General features: G+C 43.0%; 1 protein-coding gene and 1 long non-coding RNA gene across 13 annotated transcripts in view; one reads left to right on the top strand and one right to left on the bottom strand.

Moving 5' to 3' along the window:
* The window catches only part of PDE4B (phosphodiesterase 4B), a 486,666-nt gene extending 471,157 nt beyond the window's left edge, over positions 1-15,509 (top strand). For all 12 annotated transcript variants that reach the window (XM_023641930.2, XM_023641932.2, XM_070268883.1 and 9 more), the window contains 8 exons: positions 2,882-3,060; positions 4,268-4,366; positions 4,509-4,673; positions 6,535-6,634; positions 8,608-8,762; positions 8,878-9,000; positions 9,717-9,899; positions 13,230-15,509. In XM_023641930.2, the coding sequence (XP_023497698.2) occupies positions 2,882-3,060; positions 4,268-4,366; positions 4,509-4,673; positions 6,535-6,634; positions 8,608-8,762; positions 8,878-9,000; positions 9,717-9,899; positions 13,230-13,595 (1,370 nt within the window). In that variant the 3' untranslated portion in view covers positions 13,596-15,509. The remainder of the gene's footprint in view (positions 1-2,881; positions 3,061-4,267; positions 4,367-4,508; positions 4,674-6,534; positions 6,635-8,607; positions 8,763-8,877; positions 9,001-9,716; positions 9,900-13,229) is intronic.
* Positions 15,510-15,756: 247 nt separating this feature from the next.
* LOC138924348 (uncharacterized) lies at positions 15,757-16,914 on the bottom strand. The gene is made up of 2 exons (XR_011439374.1): positions 16,797-16,914; positions 15,757-16,026 (listed from the first exon to the last, which is right to left on the bottom strand). It is a non-coding gene; the product is annotated as an uncharacterized lncRNA (long non-coding RNA).
* Between the last annotated feature and the right edge of the window lie 2,130 nt (positions 16,915-19,044).

Raw genomic sequence — 19,044 nt, 5'->3', positions numbered from 1 at the left:
AGAGAGGATGTTCGCTCACAGATTCCAGTTCTGTGAAGAGGCTCTTGGCAGCAGCCATCTCAGTGAGGGCCAAATGAGCAGACCCTGGCCGTTTAAGTTACAGTTGAAGAGAGTATCTCAGTAAGAGTCATTGAATGTTAACAGGTATCGTCTAGGGAGGAGGGAACCCCTTACTCAAGGGATCTGAGAAACAGGCGTTGTTTCCGTCTGAAGGGTGGTGTCCAGATGGACAGGCCGAAAGGCAGGCGAGAGAGCGGTCCCCAGTGCCGCGCTTCGTGGTGCCGTTCTCTCATGGTGGGCTCCAGCTGCTGGCACAAGAGGAAGGAAAGCAGGACCTGCAGGGACGAAGCAGAGAGAAAGCACGATATTTAGATGTGATGTTACAATTTAGTTAATATTTTTACAAACAGAGAAAAATCGTCCTTTTAAAATCCCCTACTTCCCAGCTCAAAAGCTAGAACATGGAAGTTTCAAGACTCAAGGAAGAGAATTTAGGAATTCTACATGATTAAAAGCTGTGAGCTAGCAAGAGAAGGAGCTCGAATTACGCCATTACCAGAGTTTTGACGTGACCATTTTTGGGTCTGTGTTTTTATTTGTTTTCCGCTGGCCGCTGTTTCCCGGCTGTGTTCTGACCCTTGTTGATGTTGATTCACTAAGCGTTGACTGTGATTCTTTGAGTCTGCCTTTCAGGTTATTTCCATGTCGCCAATGCGCTGGCTAAGCGTTTGAGAGGACATTCCGGATAGGGAACCCTATCCGTGGTCCCAGGGCCTGCGGAGGGAGACGCCTGTTAACATCACATTGGCGGTCTCCGTGAATGATGGCTTTCTTCTTTATTGTCGTGTCCCAGACGCAGTAGTGGTTCAGCTCAATTACTCGCTGTTGCCGGGAATCTTTAATTAAACACAGGGCAAGAGCGACCAACCCACGAGAGGTTTTATCTCTGCAATGACGTAGGAGACTCCAGCAGTCTCTTTAGCCAGACCTGAACAGTGGGGCAGAGGGGTGATCGGGACGGTCAGGGACTCTGGTGGCCTTTCATTGAGAAAAAAGCAGCAATTATTAGGAATGAAATGACGGAGAGAAAAGTAATTTCAAATACAACGTATATAGTTCTTCTGCCAGAAATTGTGAGACTGGAAAGACATTTTTGACAAGAAACTCACGGCCTGGGTTCTATGCTGTTAAATCAGTGTCGGGAACAAAGTAATTACTAAATAAATATCTGGGGAATAAATTGGCCTTTGAGCTTGGGCAAGTTGCTGACTTCATCTGAAAAGTGAGAGTGTGGGGTTATTATTGGTTCCCAAACCTGGCTCTGATCATCAGAGTCACTTGGGAAGCTTTTTAAAAAATATTCGTTCAGTGGGACTGGGTGGGGCTCCTAAAGCTGTCTTTTTTTAAAGTTCCCTGGGTGCGTCCGATGCTGAACCCAGCTGGAAACCCCTACACTAATTGAGATGACCACTAAAATTCCTCCCTAAGCAAGTCAGAGGCTGAGAGTCTAGGAGCTTGTGAGCACCTGGAGACAACGCTAGGATTGGAGGCAGAGAAAATACCCTTGCTCCAGCCCACAGCCCAGTGTTGAGGTCGAATGATGTCTGCTTTTCATCTCTCTGTGCTTGCTCTGCTTTGATGATCCCTCCGCAGGGAGCCGGGGGCAGTGGAGGTCTCTGGGGAGACCATGTGACTCTGCCATCATTTACAAGAGTTGAAAGCAAGTAGTCTAGATCCCAGCATGCCACCTGGTAACGTGTCATTTTCAAATGGAGAAGTTGTCTTTGTACTATGTTTCACTGTAACAAGCAGAGATAAATGTAGGAAGTTTTGGAAGCTTCATTAACTCTTTCAGCCACAAGGCATCGTTTAGTTCAATGAAGTAGCTGTTGAACAGTTTAATAAATCGTTGCCTTAGGGCACTCACAGGCTTCCTGTGGCCTGAAAGAGTTAATGAATTCCGCCCCCCCCCCCCCCGGCCCCCCGCAGTGCTTGGGATACACCCCGCTCTGAAGTGAAATGGGCTGTTTGGTGACTGAGTTTTCATAGCTTGGTGGAGAGGAAAGAGCTTCTGCGAGTAGGTAGACGCGTTTTCACTAATCCCAGCTCCACTATTACCGTGTTGTAGCAAGATTTTTTTAAAAGATTAAATGAGATGAGCAGAAATACTTAATAAGCATAAATATTTTAATAAATGTAATGCCTGTTACAAATGAGAGGCATGGCTTATTATCTTTTACTAGAATTAATAGACACAAGGCATGAAGTAAAACTGAAATTATAGTCTTCCTCTTAACCTCAAATGGTAATAAGCCAAGACTTTAAAGGAATTATTTGAAGATTATAAAGCATTTATTTCTCCAACACATGTACTGCTCATCTAAACTGAAGTGATGTTATGTCCAGCTAAAGTTATATGGATTTGTTAAATTAAAAAAGTTAATCCATATATAATACAATGAGCGGAACAAAAAGCCTGTTTTTATTAACCTGGGCTTGGCTGCATGAACCTTTTCTATTATACAGAAATGCATGTTATTCACTTAAAAAAATCTGCATATAAATATTGATGCCCCACCTTGAAAATGTGTAAGGGTAATTCTCCTAAATTCCACTGCAAACAGAAGATCTGGGATTAAGCCCCACCTCTGCCACTTCTTGGACAAGTTATTTTGCTCCTCTGGGTCTCAGTTTGCTTGGCAAAAAATTCTCGTATATTCCCCATCTACCTCATAAGATTGTCCTGGAGATCAAGTGACATAATGCGTGACAGTCCTTTATAAGATGCACAATCCCTTGCAGACCATTAGAGATCCTTTTGGATATTGCAGTGGCTTCTCTTTGGTACACATGGGCTCAAAAACATATCCCTTTGTTGCAGACAAGCAGAATGATGTGGAGATTCCATCTCCCACCCAGAAAGACAGAGAGAAAAAGAAAAAGCAACAGCTCATGACACAGATAAGCGGAGTGAAAAAACTGATGCATAGTTCAAGCTTAAACAATACAAGCATCTCACGCTTTGGAGTCAACACGGAAAATGAAGATCATCTGGCCAAGGTATGTATGAGCTTGGGGAGTGTGTGTGTGCTCTCTGCTTTACAGCTGGCAGATGCCCAAAACTACCTACTAGAAAACAGTAGTGATGGCTTCTGCTTTATTATTAAATTGTATGATAAGGAGGCTGATGTGGTCTCTTTGTCTGTTGCACCTAGTTAAAGATTGTCTTTCCATACCTAAGGACCATTTTTTGTCCTGAGTTGGTAGAAGCCAAGGAGAGGCCAGTAAGCAGGACTGAATTATCCCAGAGGATATTTTGGGGAGTGCAGGCCAAGGACCAATGGGAGAATCTGCCCTGATTGGCACAGTTGGAGAAGAAGTGAGAGAAGTTGACAGCACCGACTCTTGAGCCCAACCTTGGTAGTAGAAGAAGGCTCAGAAAGAATTCACACATCCTCTAGGAGGCTGTGTAAGGTGTGTGCTGAGGTTCTCTTAGCCTCATGAGAGTATGAAATGAACTTACTGTGAGCAAATGAGCATTCAGTGAGGCCTTCTGAAAGATATCATTAGAGTAAGGTTGATTACGCATTGGGCCAAGCTTCTCGGGAGAACCTGGATCCCTTACTCTGGGCAGTCATTAAGAATGGAGTAAATTGGTCCTTTAATCAGTAATCTTGGAATAATCCCACAACACAGGACTGAATGATGCTTCTTTCAGGTCTGTATGTGGCCCAGGAGCTCTAGGACATAATACGTGACTGGCATTCTTCATGACTTTTTACATTAAACTGGAGTTGACTTATGCAGGCTCCAGCAGCTGAGTCTCCCTGACCTGGCTCTCAGTGATAACAACCAAACCGCAGAGGAGTTTCCCTGAGATTGTTTTCTAGCTGTTACTAGTGAGCCAGTGAGCAGCGATGGGGAGAGACCGAGATATGGGACTACAGTGATGTCTAATCATTTGCAGCCACCTCTGAAAGCAGCACTGGTTGGGGACTGACGTATGGCAAATATAGGGCAGCAACTAAATTTATGAATAGACAAGACACACACTCTCCTTTTTCTGAAAAAATATACAGAAACTTACAACTAGCATGAAGAGGATACCCAACCTCCTAGGCCATTCCATTTTCAGATTTTCATGCAACTAGAACACTCTAAACAAATATAAAGACTTAGTGAGCCATTGTCCAAAAAGTAAATAAAATTAATAAGACATGCTAACAAAACTGTCCTTATTCCTCAATTCCTCCAATTTTGATTACAGGAGCTGGAAGACCTGAACAAATGGGGCCTCAACATCTTCAACGTGGCTGGGTATTCACACAACAGACCCCTAACATGCATCATGTATGCCATATTCCAGGTGAGTAAACAGGAGTGAATGCTGGTTATCCAACTGGATGGCTCTTTATGATTTTTTTCCATCCCAGTTTAATTTTCTGACTTGACTTTTCTTCATTTTTGGACATCCACTTATTTATTTTCTAATCCATTTTACTACGTAGGAAAGAGACCTCCTAAAGACATTCAAAATCTCATCTGACACATTTGTAACCTACATGATGACCTTAGAAGACCATTACCATTCTGACGTGGCATATCATAACAGCCTACACGCTGCTGATGTAGCCCAGTCAACCCATGTTCTTCTTTCTACGCCAGCATTAGACGTGAGTAGTTATGATCTGCTTTGCATACCTGCCAATCCTCTTTAAAAAGTGTCGTACAACATTAACATATTTACAGATATAGTGTAATTAAATGATTGTGTATAGCCTATACCACTTGGGTTGTTAATAAAAATGGATGACGTTTCTACTTACTTTGCATTCTAATGTCAGAGTAGCCTTCCTTTTACATCTCTTACAATTGAAACATTATTTAATTATCAAGCAATTAACAGAGTGCTTTATTTTTCATTGTGTCTCTAGTATCTAAGTAGTGTCTAGTTGAGCATCTTGTATATAGCATATCCGCAGTATGCTTGTACTTATCTGAACTGTCCACTGTGGTGGGATAGCACAGAAATATAACATAAAATGTTCTATATAGTTCTTGTTAGGATTAAGCATCCATAGGCTTATTTTCCTAAGACTTCATCAAACTAATTCTATGGGTTGAAGGAAAAGTAACTGAGAATCTAGAACTGAGGAATTCATAATGCTGGAGCAAAGAGGGATAGTTCCATCTTGCCTTGTATCTCACTAGTAGGTGGTTCTGACTGCTTCCTGCACAGATTAATACCAATATAAGCAGCCAACATGCCTGGCAGGCCATGCTCTTCCTTGACAGACAGCAGTAATATCCAGGTCCTTGCAAACTGTGCAGGCTCACTGCAGGAGAAGACTGGCCAAGACCTGTCCAGACCCAGCTCTGCAGGCTCAGTGTGGAAAGTGAAGAAAGATTAAACTGATTACAGCTCTATTGCTTGGGTTCCATATTTTCTGAGTAATAAAATCCAAGAAGACTTGGGAAAGTGAGATGAAGCTAAGGCTGTTTTATTCCCCTGAAAGAAGGAAACAGTATTATTTTTATGTTCTGTGTCAGTATCACAGAGTAGGACAACACCGTTTATCAACTATCCACTGTTGTTACCTACTGTGTGGCCAGAAATTGACTGTGACTGCCACAGATGTTTCAAGAAGCAAGAGTTCAACGTGTCCTTGAGTAATTAGATTGGGTCTTCATGGGAGAGGTGGAAACTGAGCTGGATCAGGAGACTTAAGTAATCACACAGGCTGAGCAAAGACCTTTCAGCCAGAGAAAGACATTTTATCCAGAAGCAATATACACCTAAATAAATACCAAGTTTAAATCATTGTGTGCAAGTTGGGGCAGAGGGGTTTCATAACACGGCATGTAGGACTTGAGCAGTGGGACATTAGGTTTCACTTCTTAGAAGTGTCCTCAGATCTGGTCCGTAGTAAACATTTAGTGGATAGGTATTGAATGAATGGATGAATGAATGAATATGCGAAAGCTTCTGACCACACTACAAATTTAGCTTTGTGAAATAATTTATTGCCAGTCTTAGAAATCTGGAATTTGGCCTTTGTTCTCTAAGTTACTCAGTCTGAAAACATATGAGGGTTGTTATTTCTTAGAGCAGAGCCAGTCTGACTTGCTTCTTTGACTTGTGTGTGCTTGTGTCGTGTAACACCATTCCACCATACAACTTATCCAAGAAACAAACATCACTTACCATGAGCATCGCGGCTTCCTGAGCCTCAGCCTGCAGGCTTGATGTGGGCATGGGCTCTGGCCATTATCCCTTTTGCGTAAGAGACCTTACGATGATGGACAGAATATACATTTAATTAAATTAGTATGTTGAGACATTATATAAATCAATTATATAATTTATCAATTGTATCAATTTATCAGTTATATAAATCATTATATATTTATAAATATATAAAATTATATATAATCCTCCCAATAAGAATGAAATGGGATACTTTAATGTGAAACTGAATAAGCAGGACAGGCAAACAGGACAAGGCATTAAATGCGCTCATTTTTACTCTGCAGGCCGTCTTCACAGATTTGGAAATCCTGGCCGCCATTTTTGCTGCTGCCATCCATGACGTTGATCATCCCGGAGTCTCCAATCAGTTTCTCATCAACACAAGTGAGTTCACCCCTGGAATAGTCATTCGAGATAATTGTATGATTCATTGCTTAATTTTTTTCTTCCTAATGTTTTCATTATGGATAATAAATAGGGTAATAATGAGGTAATCCTTTCATTCCACTCAAACTGGTCAGACCTTTCCTGGATACTGTGTCCAGTCTGGCAACGTAATTTTTGAGCTGCATGGAGAACTTGGAAAGGGTCAGAGGGGAGCCATAAAAAGTGCTCAATGTTTGGAAAATACGATATGTGAGGAAAGAGTAACAGATGTGGAATTATCCAGTAAGGACAAAGAAAGCTTGGGAATAATGTGATAATGATTTTCAGTATTATGCAGGGCTCTCACACAGAGCATGATGACCCATTAGAGTCCCTCTACTGAGGAAGCAGGACCAAATGTTGGATCTGAGCATGGGAACATCCAAATAGAAATAAAACTCAAAAAAAAAGCACTGGATTAGGTTTCCACAATTCAGGAGGAAGGGTCGTTAAAGGTCCCACACACTTTCTTCCAGTTGCATAGGTTTGATTATGAATTGGTCTGTAGTAGGGAAGATGACCTCATTGACCTTTAGGGCTGGTCCAGCCTTAGGATCCCAAGCCATACTTAAACCTTTGGTCATGCTCAAAATGTTTAGTATACATGCTAATGAAAATTCATGAATTCTCTCAGTTAATGCCCTATTTCTAAATGCTGAAAATCTAAGTACCTTTCCTTCTGAGAATGTTGGTTATCCTGTTGTGGTCATGATTCACATCAAGTGTGGATAGATTTATAGAAATGTTTGAGCTGCTTGCTGTAAAAGAGTCCTTGTCATTCCTTATCATCAGAATATCTGAGTGATCTAAGTGTGGGGGACATTGCGTTTTTACCTTGTTCTTCTGTTGAAAGATCATAAACTTTGGGCAACTACTTGTCTGCATGAGTTATATCAGCTGGCGTAGTGTGGTGTCGTGAATCAATCCATATTTGGGCCAGTTAGCTTCACACAGGAAGTGGTCTTTCTGCTACAGCCACCTATAGCACTACAACATAGAAAGCCAGCTTGCAGATATGTGCCCTTGATCGCAGAGTGAACAGGACAAGAGTGCTGAAATGACTTCATATACTCCTCCACTGAGGGAATTCCTGAGGATGCAACTCGAAGCACACAGTTAAAACAATGGTATATGAGTAACAGCACCTGCGATTAGTAACATATTGCTGTCAGTTAGCCACTATTCTTGATTAAGAGAAAATTGGGCTTCATGAGCTTGATGACCATATTCTCAATTGCAACCAGGGCTCTGCCTAATAAAAGATGTCTGTGGTCATTCTGTATAAAAGGCAGCTGGAAGCTGTAGTTTAGGTTCAGATCGTGCAGTTTCTGGTGTATTGGGCCATATGCAGAAAATTTGCATAAAGATTGTCCTAAAAAATTAATGTTTTGTTACCATATTTATAGAAAGCACAAAAAGTTACATTATTTGGATAAAGTGAAATTTTGCACTCACACCATTATCTTCTTTGAAAACCCCAAACTCACAATTGACAGAGATGGGGAGCATATAAAAAAGTGAAATAGCTTGAAAATCTTAATGCATTTGATGAGGTGGCATTCTCAGTTTATTCTTTTCCAAAGCACAAAATATGTGAAGACAAGGAAATTATAAACTGAGATAAAAATAAGATTTAGTTGCTTTGGAATGCCCTTACTTAATGTCAAATTCTTCATCTGAAGTGAAGGAGAAAAACGATTTAAAAATATTATGAATTTTAATCAATGAGAAAGTTTATGCACTAATATCTACTAGAAGAATTTTTTGCTTAGAAACTGACAATTTCTCGAGGGAGATTGTTTCTCTCAGGGGAAAAGATGTAGATCTTGGCTCTTGAAATCATTTGGAGAGAACTAGATCTGATTTCACATTGAGGTAATGCCAACGTTTGAATCGTTTTTATTAAATCTTCATTTTTTCTTGTTTATTAGATTCGGAACTTGCTTTGATGTATAATGATGAATCTGTGTTGGAAAACCATCACCTTGCCGTGGGTTTCAAACTGCTGCAAGAAGAGCACTGTGACATCTTCCAGAACCTCACCAAGAAGCAGCGCCAGACGCTCAGGAAAATGGTTATCGACATGGTGAGACTTCAGCCTCTCTGCCATCCTCACTTACTTTTCCCTTGGCAGGAGGAGAAACTCCACTCTCTCTGATAAACTGAGTTTATTGAGAGTTTTCATTTTGTTTTCACCCTAGGTGTTAGCAACTGATATGTCCAAACATATGAGCCTGCTGGCAGACCTGAAGACAATGGTGGAAACAAAGAAAGTTACAAGTTCAGGTGTTCTTCTCCTGGACAACTATACTGATCGTATCCAGGTATTTGATGCAAGCCTTTGATTTAACGCAAAGCCAAACCAAACGAAACCAAACAATAATTAAAAAATGAACACAAACAAGTTCATTTATTTGCATGTCCTAGTTTACTACTACAGCTTTGGGCTTAAGAACAAACTAAAGAAAATGGACATTCCAGTTTATCCTCTAATTTATGAGAAAAAACATAGCCCTATTTATTGAATTGCCTAGTTCTAAAAATAAATAGCAAAATCTTTTTGTAACAGAGCATACGTGACTACTGGTCTCGAAAGCTCATGTTTGGATTTGAATCCCATCGACTGGAAGTTTGTTAGGTCTGTTTTGGTTATACAAATTGCCATCAGCTGGTCTCCTCTTTCCACAAGTGGAAAATATGAAAACATCTCCTTTGAGTAATTCTTTGCATTTTTTCCAAACTGAGGAAAGGAAATGATGGCAGCATCTGACGTCCAATGTCCCCTCCTGTTTTTAAATTCAATGACTGTCAGTCTGAGAAGACACACAATTTCCCTCTTGGGACTCTTATAATGGTATATAAACCAACTCTGGCCAGCACCATTGTAATACTGCTTTTTTGGTGCACACGTGCCAAGGATTAAAAGGAAACTGAAATGTTCTTGAGTTGGTACCAAGTGTTCTGGTACAAGAGGGTTAAGATGTTCTGGTAGTGTTTACACCTAAATTTTACAGGATTTCCAAAATTTTGATGATTTCAGGTTCTTCGCAACATGGTCCACTGTGCAGATCTGAGCAACCCCACCAAGTCCTTGGAATTGTATCGGCAATGGACAGACCGCATCATGGAGGAGTTTTTCCAGCAGGGAGACAAAGAGCGGGAGAGGGGAATGGAGATTAGCCCAATGTGCGATAAGCACACAGCTTCTGTGGAAAAGTCCCAGGTACCTAACATAAGGTTTCCAAAGTTTCTGTGAGCTCTGCTGATCGTAGAACTGGAGAGTTCTATCTAGTTCCTTTCTTTTAACACAATACGTGTACAATATTGTAAGGAAGCAACTACCCATTCAGTTCCCTTATACTCGTGACTCATTTGCCCTCTCCATGACATTCATTTTCACAAGGTGGGGATAGAGCAGTCGTCAGAAACCCATCGAAGTTTGGACTGTGTATCCTCAAACAGTTTGGATAGTCGTCTGCAACCTTAGCAAATCCAGCTGATGGAACTTGATGCTGCTGCCTCCTCCATCTCATCCCTCCAGATTTCTCCCGGCTCTTTATCCAGACACTCTACTCTTCCTCCTTGTTTCCTGTACCCTATTTTTCTTTCTGTCCATAATCAAGCACACTGCCACCATCACCAGAGGTAGTGAATCTCATTTCCACATGTCTTTTCTACTTCGTAGTCAAAGCCCTGCCCTGGCTCTCCTTCCAACATTGTGTCTACACCTCTGAGAACATCTTCTGGTTGTGTGCAAGCCCACAAATTCAGTGCTTAGGACTGGGGATGATGCCCTGGAGGCAGGGGGATGCTGAAGTGCCCCAGATGCCTCGAGCTGCAGAGTACGTAGCACTTAAAAGTGTCAAAGTCCCTGCAAAGCCTTCAGGGCCTGTGGAAATGTTATTTTTGGGGGGACAACAAGTGAGCTCTGCCAGGTGGTCATGACTGAGAATGGGTCTGTAGGCTGTCCAAGGTCTTTATCACAAAAACATTGGGAGTGGTTTTTTTGTTAGTATTTATCCTCTTTCTCCACTACCTGCTCCCCCCAATTTATATATACTTATAATATTAATGTATAGTTATTTTGCAATCATTATTTTGTGGCTTCTTAAAGAAACCCAATTAAATGAGTTTAAAAATCTGTGAAAGGCTGGCCCAGTGGCACAGTGGTTAAGTTCACATGTTCTGCTTCAGCAGCCCAGGGTTCACTGGTTCGGATCCCAGGTGCAGACCTACGCACCGCTTGTCAAGCCATGCTGTGGCAGGCATGCCACATATAAAGTAGAGGAAAATGGGCACGGATGTTAGCTCAGGGCCAGTCTTCCTCAGCAAAAAGAGGAGGATTGGCAGCAGATGTTAGCTCAGGACTATTCTTCCTCAAAAAAAAAAAATCTTTGAAAGTGCTCCGAAAGTGTAATGTTATAAAATGCTTGATAACATTAAGTTAAGGCCAATTCAAATACTCTAAAGCCTTAATTAGAATAAGATATAAATAAATGCATACATAAATACGTAAATAAATAGTAATAAGGCCCTTTTATTAACAACAGTGATGTTTTATGTTTATATGGTGTTCTGTGTGGTTTTCCAGACATTTTCCCATACATTATCCTATTTGAATATCTAAGCAGCCTTGTGAGATGGACACAGCAGGTATTTCCCCAGCGCACCAGGTGAAGGAGCTGTTCTGTTGGTCCAATTCCCCAGCTCCTTAGTGACCCAGCTGCCCTCTCCCCAAAGCTCCTCACTGTCCATCACTGTGGACAGGTGCCGTGATGTCACGGTCCCACAGCTGGGCTCTGGTGCCTGAGTAGTCTGACAGTAAAGCCCTTGACTAGGTCCTCTTAGGATTGGTAGACCTTTGTCATCCCAGGACCTAGGAAATAAGTAACTAGAGGCCACTTTTCAAAAAGTGCTGAGCATTTAGCGGCAGCAAACAAATAAAGAAAGGAAATGACTGCACTGTGTTCAGCTGATTCAATTTTCTCCATTGCCTTGAGCTTGTTTTTTCGGGTCCCTGGAAAACACCTTGAAAATAGTCCCAAAAATCCATTAAACACACATAAAGAAGTAAAGGGGAGGAAAAAGGAGTGGGTGGAAGCAAGAGAAATATCTGAATCATCCACAGTCAAGTTCTTGTAACCAATGCAGATCAGAGATGCCCTGACTTTGGTGTGAATTCTGTTTGTTAAGGCTAGGGAAGCACCAGAGAGAAGAAGATAGATGATGATAGATAGATAGATAGATAGATAGATAGATAGATGATAGATAGATAGATAGATAGACAGATAGATAGATTAGATAGATGATAGATAGAAAGATGACAGATTAGATAGATGACAGATAGATGATAGATAGATGAATAGATGATAGGTATAGATAGATAGATAGATAGACATATAAAAGAGTCATATATGACTAAGGTTCTTTGGTATGGTACAAATTTGATGTATTAAATGACTGGCTAAAACCCAGAATGTTGATTCAGAGAAGTTTCCAGTAGTGTGGGAAGATAGGTATATAATGTCCCATGGGTACATATAAGTTGTCCTTGCTCGCCTCCCACTGCAACCCGACCCCACGTCTCCCCAGCTCCCCAGACCATACAGGGGAATTCCACTCTCTCATTCACTGGTGCCTATTCTTTCTCTCGACCTGCCCCACCCCCAATGTTTCCTGTTTGTCTTACAATGGAGAGGTCAGCATGAGGCCACAGAGCGAGCTCATGCAGGATGCATAGCCCCTGTGCAGACCGTAGCAGAGCCATGATCCTCTTATTTATTCACAGGAACACTGCCAAAGGAACTGCTTAATTGTTTTTATTTTCCCTTCTTTCTCCTGATGGAAATGACTGTGTGCCTATGAATCTCAAACAATTGCAGACACGTCCAGAGAGGGGATATTTACTTGTTTAGGGGCTTGAAGTATTTGCAGATGTTTTACCAAACTCGTCTACAAACTGAAAGCATTCCACAGAACCTGAGAAATCTCGGAATAGTCGGGGGCCAGTTCCCTTCATTTTGGAACAGCAGCGTGTTTTAAAGTTACCAGGGAAAGAATGTTGAGTCAGAATTCGTTAGACCTGGGGTTTCCTTCTTCAGAGAATGACTCACAGAATCCAACTAACGATAAAGTCATTCCCAGCCAGGGTTACATCCAGACTTCTTATCTGGCACACGTAAAAGGAAAAGCAGTCAGTTATAGTGAGACGAACACAGGCGTTGGAATCAGAAAAAGCTGGGACTGAGTCCCAACTCCACCACTAACTGGCTCTGCCTCTGTGACCTCTGACAAGATATTTCTTCTCAATGAGTCTTAGTTTCCTCCTTTGTACATGGTGGATAACAATACTTAGTTGGCGGGATTAAGAGCGGTAATTCATATATTGTACGCACTGCAGGAGTACCATATAGTGCATGCTCAAAAAATGGAATCCATTACTTTTGATCTCTCTTGGCTTCTTGTTGCTCTTTCTTCACATGGAAACAGGGCAGCTTGTTTGGTTTTCGAGAGCTCATCACAATAACAGATGTGTCACGTTATTTTTCTGCAGGTTGGTTTCATTGACTACATTGTCCACCCGCTGTGGGAGACCTGGGCAGACCTGGTACAGCCTGATGCCCAGGACATTCTGGATACATTAGAAGATAACAGGAACTGGTATCAGAGCATGATACCCCAGAGCCCCTCCCCACCCCTGGACGAGCAGAACAGAGACTGCCAGGGCCTCATGGAGAAGTTTCAGTTTGAACTGACCCTCGATGAGGAGGATTCTGAAGGACCTGAGAAAGAGGGAGAGGGCCACAGCTATTTCAGCAGCACAAAGACACTTTGTGTGATCGATCCAGAAAGCAGGGATTCCCTGGGAGAGACTGGTGTAGACATGGCAACAGAAGACAAGTCCCCAATCGACACATAATCTCCCTGTCCATGTGGAGACGAACATTCCACCCTTGACAAGCATGCCAGCTGTTTGGTAGGGCCAGCCCGACATGGGGGCCCAGGCCTGCACGGGACAAGGGCCATGTGGCCTTTCCAGTTACTTGAGTTTAGAGCCAGAATGCAAGACCGTGAAGCAAAGAGCAGCTCAGGAAACTCCACGGTTGACTTGCCTTGCTTGCAAGCTTGGTGGAGAGCTGAAGCTTCACGTGGTACTGGAGGCCAAGTTCGGATCATGACTACATGGCTTGAAAATGGAAGACACAAAACTGAGAGATTTTTCTGCACTAAGTTTTGGGACTCTGTCCCCCCTAGTGACCGAACTGACTGACTAATAACGTCATTTATAAATCTGCTCACCTGTCCCCTTGTCTGCCAACCTGTGTGCCTTTTTTGTAAAACATTTTCACGTCTTTAAAATGCCTGTTGAATACCTAGAGTTTAGTATCAACTTCTACACAGATAAGCATTCAAAGTTGACATGAACTTTTTTGACTCTTTCTGGGGAAACCAAAAAAGGAAAGAACACGGTCTTCCTTCTCTCTTGGGCAATATCTTTCACTTTACTACAGCGACTTTTGCAAATAGAAAGGCTACGCTTCTAACCACACTCCACTTCCTTCCCCCGGTGTCCCATCCAACTTGTTGCCTCTGTCTGCCTGCTCTGAACAGTAATTTTTTCTCCTCTAGAGTTTCACTGTTTTGCTGTAAACAGAATAAAGTTGAACAAACTAAGGGGCAGGAAGGGTAGTTGTGTTGTTCACAATAACAGTCAGTGTAAATTCACCTTGATGAGGCAGTGCGCCCCGCGTGGCTGGCCCCCGGGCCCCGGGAGCGCACATCCCCGTCCCCTCCTCGCCCCCCACCCCACCCCCCTTGACTGATGACGCCCTTGCCAACTTCATGCTGCCGTCTCTCTCTTGCACTGCCTTCTGCCCTGACACCTCCATTCTGTTTATAACCGTGTATTTATTACTTCATGTATATAATGTAATGTTTTGTAAGTTATTAATTTATATATCTAACATTGCCTGCCAATGGTGGTGTTAAATTTGTGTAGAAAACTCTGCCTAAGAGTTGCGACTTTTCTCGTAATGTTTTGTATTGTGTATTATATAACCTGGACGTCGCTTAGGAGAGACACGCGGCCCCTCGCCAGTGAGGAGTCGCTGGGCTTTTCTTCAGAGGCTCTGCCCTTGCCCCCGTCTGAGTTGCTAATCCCACGCAACCCCTTTATGAACCGGTTTTGGAAACAGGATTGTCACATTAGATACTAAATGGTTTATACTGAGCTTTTCCTTTTGTATAGTTTGTTAGGGGGCTGGGCAGGGCACTGTAGTCTTGGCCCACGTTCCATCCGCGTCTGCGTGTGCAGGAGTTGGGCGACAACTGGGTTCTGCTATCGCTGTAGCTTCGGTTTAAAAAGCAACACTACATTTGCTCCCAGGCGGCTCTTTGAGTGTTCCCCAACTACTGACTTCGACGAGAAAGCCCCCCGCCTGCCGTTGGGCAGGAACGTCATGTTCCAATTAATTACAAAAGAAAACAATAAAACAATGTGAATTTTATAATAAAATGTGAACTGATGTACTAAATTGTGCAAATGTGAAGCTTCCGGTGACACTTGTTAGGCTTCCTACTGCCTTCAGTCTCAATTTGTAAAATGTATTTCACGCTTTCAGTTTCAGCCTTGTGACTCAGTAGTTAAAAAAAACGGCACAAATGTGCATGACCAATGGGTTTGTATGTCTGTGAACACTGCTATTCAGGTGGACATTTGATTGTTTTCAAAAGTTTCTCACCATGTATGTTATAGTATTATTATTATATATTGTGCTCAAATGCATTCTTCAGAGACTTTTATATGAGGTGAATAAACGAAAGCATGATTAGATTAGGCTGTAGGCCCAATTATTTTGTGGTTGGTTCTGACGTATCCAAAGCACACCTTTTTTTCTCGTCTCTCCTGCCATACCCCACAAAGAAACCCAACCACTCTGCCTCGCCAAATCACCACTGAAGTTTCAGAATCTGTGTCCAAGAAGTGCCCTGGCTGGGAACGTCTCACATTCTCTCAGCCGCTGTCTGCCGAGCTCAGTGGTGCGGGGCGGGAGGTTGGGAAGAAAAACAAACAAATCCCCTTTAAGAATCTGAAGAGTTTAATCTACTAGATAAATAAAGGGAATCTCCAACTTGGCTGGGTCCTCTAGAAAAGTGAATCATAGAATCACAGAACGTTAGCTTAATGGGGTCAGTTGGTCCCATCAATCATTTGACGCCTGAAGAATCTGAGGTCCGAAGAGTCATGTTGAAGCACGATCCACAGAGCGCTGGTGGATGCTCGTGGTCTTCCCAACGATCCGTGGGGTCTCCTGTTGAGCATATGGTTATGCTTTTCTTTCTGGAAAGAACTATGGAAATATTGTAAGCAAAATGTCTAAATGCTTTGTTGAAATCTTAAAGTCAGCTTTAAAAAAAAATTTATCCTGAGAACTGTGTGCCTGTGTGTGAGGGGATGTGTGTGTGTGGTGGTACAGCTGCAAGTGAGAACCAGTGGCTGGCCCATGCTGTCTTAACCACAGGGAAGTGGTTTCTGAAGCAGTCAGAAGCCCTGCTCTGGAAGAGCGGCTCGATAAACCGACGTTGCTGAATTTCTTCACGAAGATGGTGGAAGATGAGCCAGCACTGCAGGACCAGCTGGCCTGCTGGTCGCAGAGCTGACGTTCGTAGCACTTCGCCAGCATCCCTGACTTCTGGCTGCACCTGCCACCTCTGAGCTTTGACAGATTAAGTGAATGAAGTGAATTGGTTAGAGCAGCCACACGGCTGACTTTTAAAATGTCTACAGCTATAATTATTTATAATATTTGCAGGTCTGTTTCTATGGAGCAGTGGTTCTTAACCCTTACTGCAAAAGGAGAGTCACCTAGGGAATAAATAGTCTAAAAAATATTGATGTTTGGGCCCCATCCTCACCCCAGATTTCTGCTTGAATTGGTCTTGAGTGGAGCCCTGGGTATGGGATTTTTTAAATACTCCCCAGGTAATTCTAATGTGTAATCTGAGTGGAGAACCACTGTCCCAGGAGACAGAAGTGTGCTTGTAGCTGAGGCTTTTGTCTTAGTCTGTTCAGGCTGCTACAGACTGAGTGGCTTAAAAACAACAGAAACACATTTCTCACAGTTCTGGAGGCTAGAAGTCCGAGATTAAGGCACCAGCATGGTCACGTCCTGCTAGGGTCCACTTCCTAGTTCACAGCAGGTGCCTCATTGCTGTGTCCTCGTGCAGTGGAAGGAGGTAGAGATCTCTCTAGACTCTCTTTTTAAAGGCACTAACCCCATTCACGAAGGCTCCACCCTCATGACTTCAGCCCCTCCCAAAGGCCCCACCTCCTAATACTGTCGTTTTTAAGAGTTAGGATTTCAACCTATGAATTTTGGAGGGGACACAAATATTCACACTCTATCAGCTTTCTTTTACACCAGCTATCTACAGACATTTTGTACTACCATGGCCAGGCACTGGTTCAGGTACAGAGATGAGAGTAGGGACCAGAGAGGGGTAATACAGAGTTGCATTCCAAGACCTGGCAATCTGCTGTTGTTGCCTTCCAGAGCACAAAATCATAATATGTTCTCGGGAAAACCACAGTAAAGGTCAACCCAGAAGTTAATCCTCTGGTTCCATAGGCCGTAAGCGTAACCACCCTCCAAGATCTGATGGCATGGCAGTGCTCCTGACGGTAGGGAGCTACTGCAGAAGCAGAAATTATTACAGCGTCTTTGCCAAGGCCAAGGCTGATAGCTTGGTACTTAACAAAACACATGGGAGCCTAAGGCTGATTTATAGACTCAGGAACTGTCAGCGTTAGAGAGAAGTACCCACACACACACGTGCATGCACTCGCGCAGGATGGCATTTCCCTGGCGTGTTTCCACAGGTTTATTTCGATATAAATAAGTTGGAGGTCATGGTAATTCTCGGTCCACTGAAAGAAGCCTGATGGACTCCAAGTGAAAGATGGTGGTTTATTGCACGGATGCTGGGGCCCCGTGGCCTGGGTTCAAATCCTAAGGTTTCCATTTATTGACTGTACAACCTTAGAGAAGTCCTCTACTCTCTGGGCTTCAGTAAAATGGGGATTACGAATCCGTCAAACGGGGATGATAAACCCAGGCCTTTCCCCACCATTTCGTTGCTGCCTTTCTGAGCCCCATGTCTAAATGAATGCTCAAATAGATGATCATATGAGCCTTAAAACCTGTGAACCAAGATGGGGCAGGATGGCTGGCAAATTCCATTCACAAACCGTGCTCTGTGCACCCTGTACGCTTTACCAAGAGTTCTCCAACCTGGTTATCTCCCACATCCCTCAAGACTCAGATCAGGTGACCTCCTACAGGAAGCTTCCTTGACCCCCATGGTTGGGATAAGGACTCTTACTTGAACAGCCTCTACTTTGCCACTAACTAGCTGTGTGATGTTGGGCAAGTCACTCAACACCTCTGTGCCTCAACTTTATCATCTGAAAAATGGGGATAATTACAATAATACCTAGCTTACAGAGGGTTATGTGAGAATTACATGAGTTGATGTATATGAAGTACTAAGAAATATTATAATTATTAACACCTACCATTATATGTTTAAGTTAGGTTTTTATCTTTTCTAAAAGACTATAACTCATTGAAGTCAGAAGCTGGATCTTATTCCCTGTCGAATTTTCAGTGCTTAATCCAATATCTGGAACAAATACACATTTGTCAAACTGAACCGAGCCAGATGGTTTTGTGCAAGGGGTGAAATGCAACCTCAGGCCCAAGGCTTTCCAAACCAAAAAAGATGTTGGTCTCTGAGCCCTGGAATGATAAGCCATAAAATTTTAGAACCAAAGGTTCCTCAGAGATCTTTCCTTTTATAAATAAAGAAACTGAGGCTCAGAAATGGCCAGTGACCTGCCTGATATTGCACAATGTGTTAGTGTCCTGGGGCTGCTGTCACCAAGTGCCACACGCCGGGCAGGATAAACAACAGAAGCCTATTGTCTCACCGTCCTGGAGGCTAGGAGTCCAAGGTCATGGTGGCGTCAGAGCCAGTTCCTTCCGAGGGCCGTGACGGAGGATCTGACCGTGCCTCTCGCCTCGCTCAGGGCGGTGTGCTGGCAATCTTTGGCATCCTTGGCTCGTCAGTGCGGCGCCTGAACTCTGCGTCCACGTTCACATGGTGTGCTCTCTGTGCGTGCTTGTGTTCAAATGTCCCCTTTTTATAAGGACAACAGTCACGTTGGGTTAAGGGCCCACCCTACTCCGTCTGGTATGACTTCATTTTAACTAATTACATCCACTAGGACCCTATTTCCAAATAAAGTCGCATTCTGAGGTGCTGGGGGTTAGGACGTCAACATGTAAATTTGAGGGGGTGAAACAGTT

The sequence above is a fragment of the Equus caballus genome, chromosome 5, assembly GCF_041296265.1.
Source record: "Equus caballus isolate H_3958 breed thoroughbred chromosome 5, TB-T2T, whole genome shotgun sequence".
Taxonomy (NCBI): domain Eukaryota; kingdom Metazoa; phylum Chordata; class Mammalia; order Perissodactyla; family Equidae; genus Equus; species Equus caballus.
Note: the sequence above shows the minus strand (reverse complement) of the source record. Positions and strands in the feature narration are given on the sequence as shown.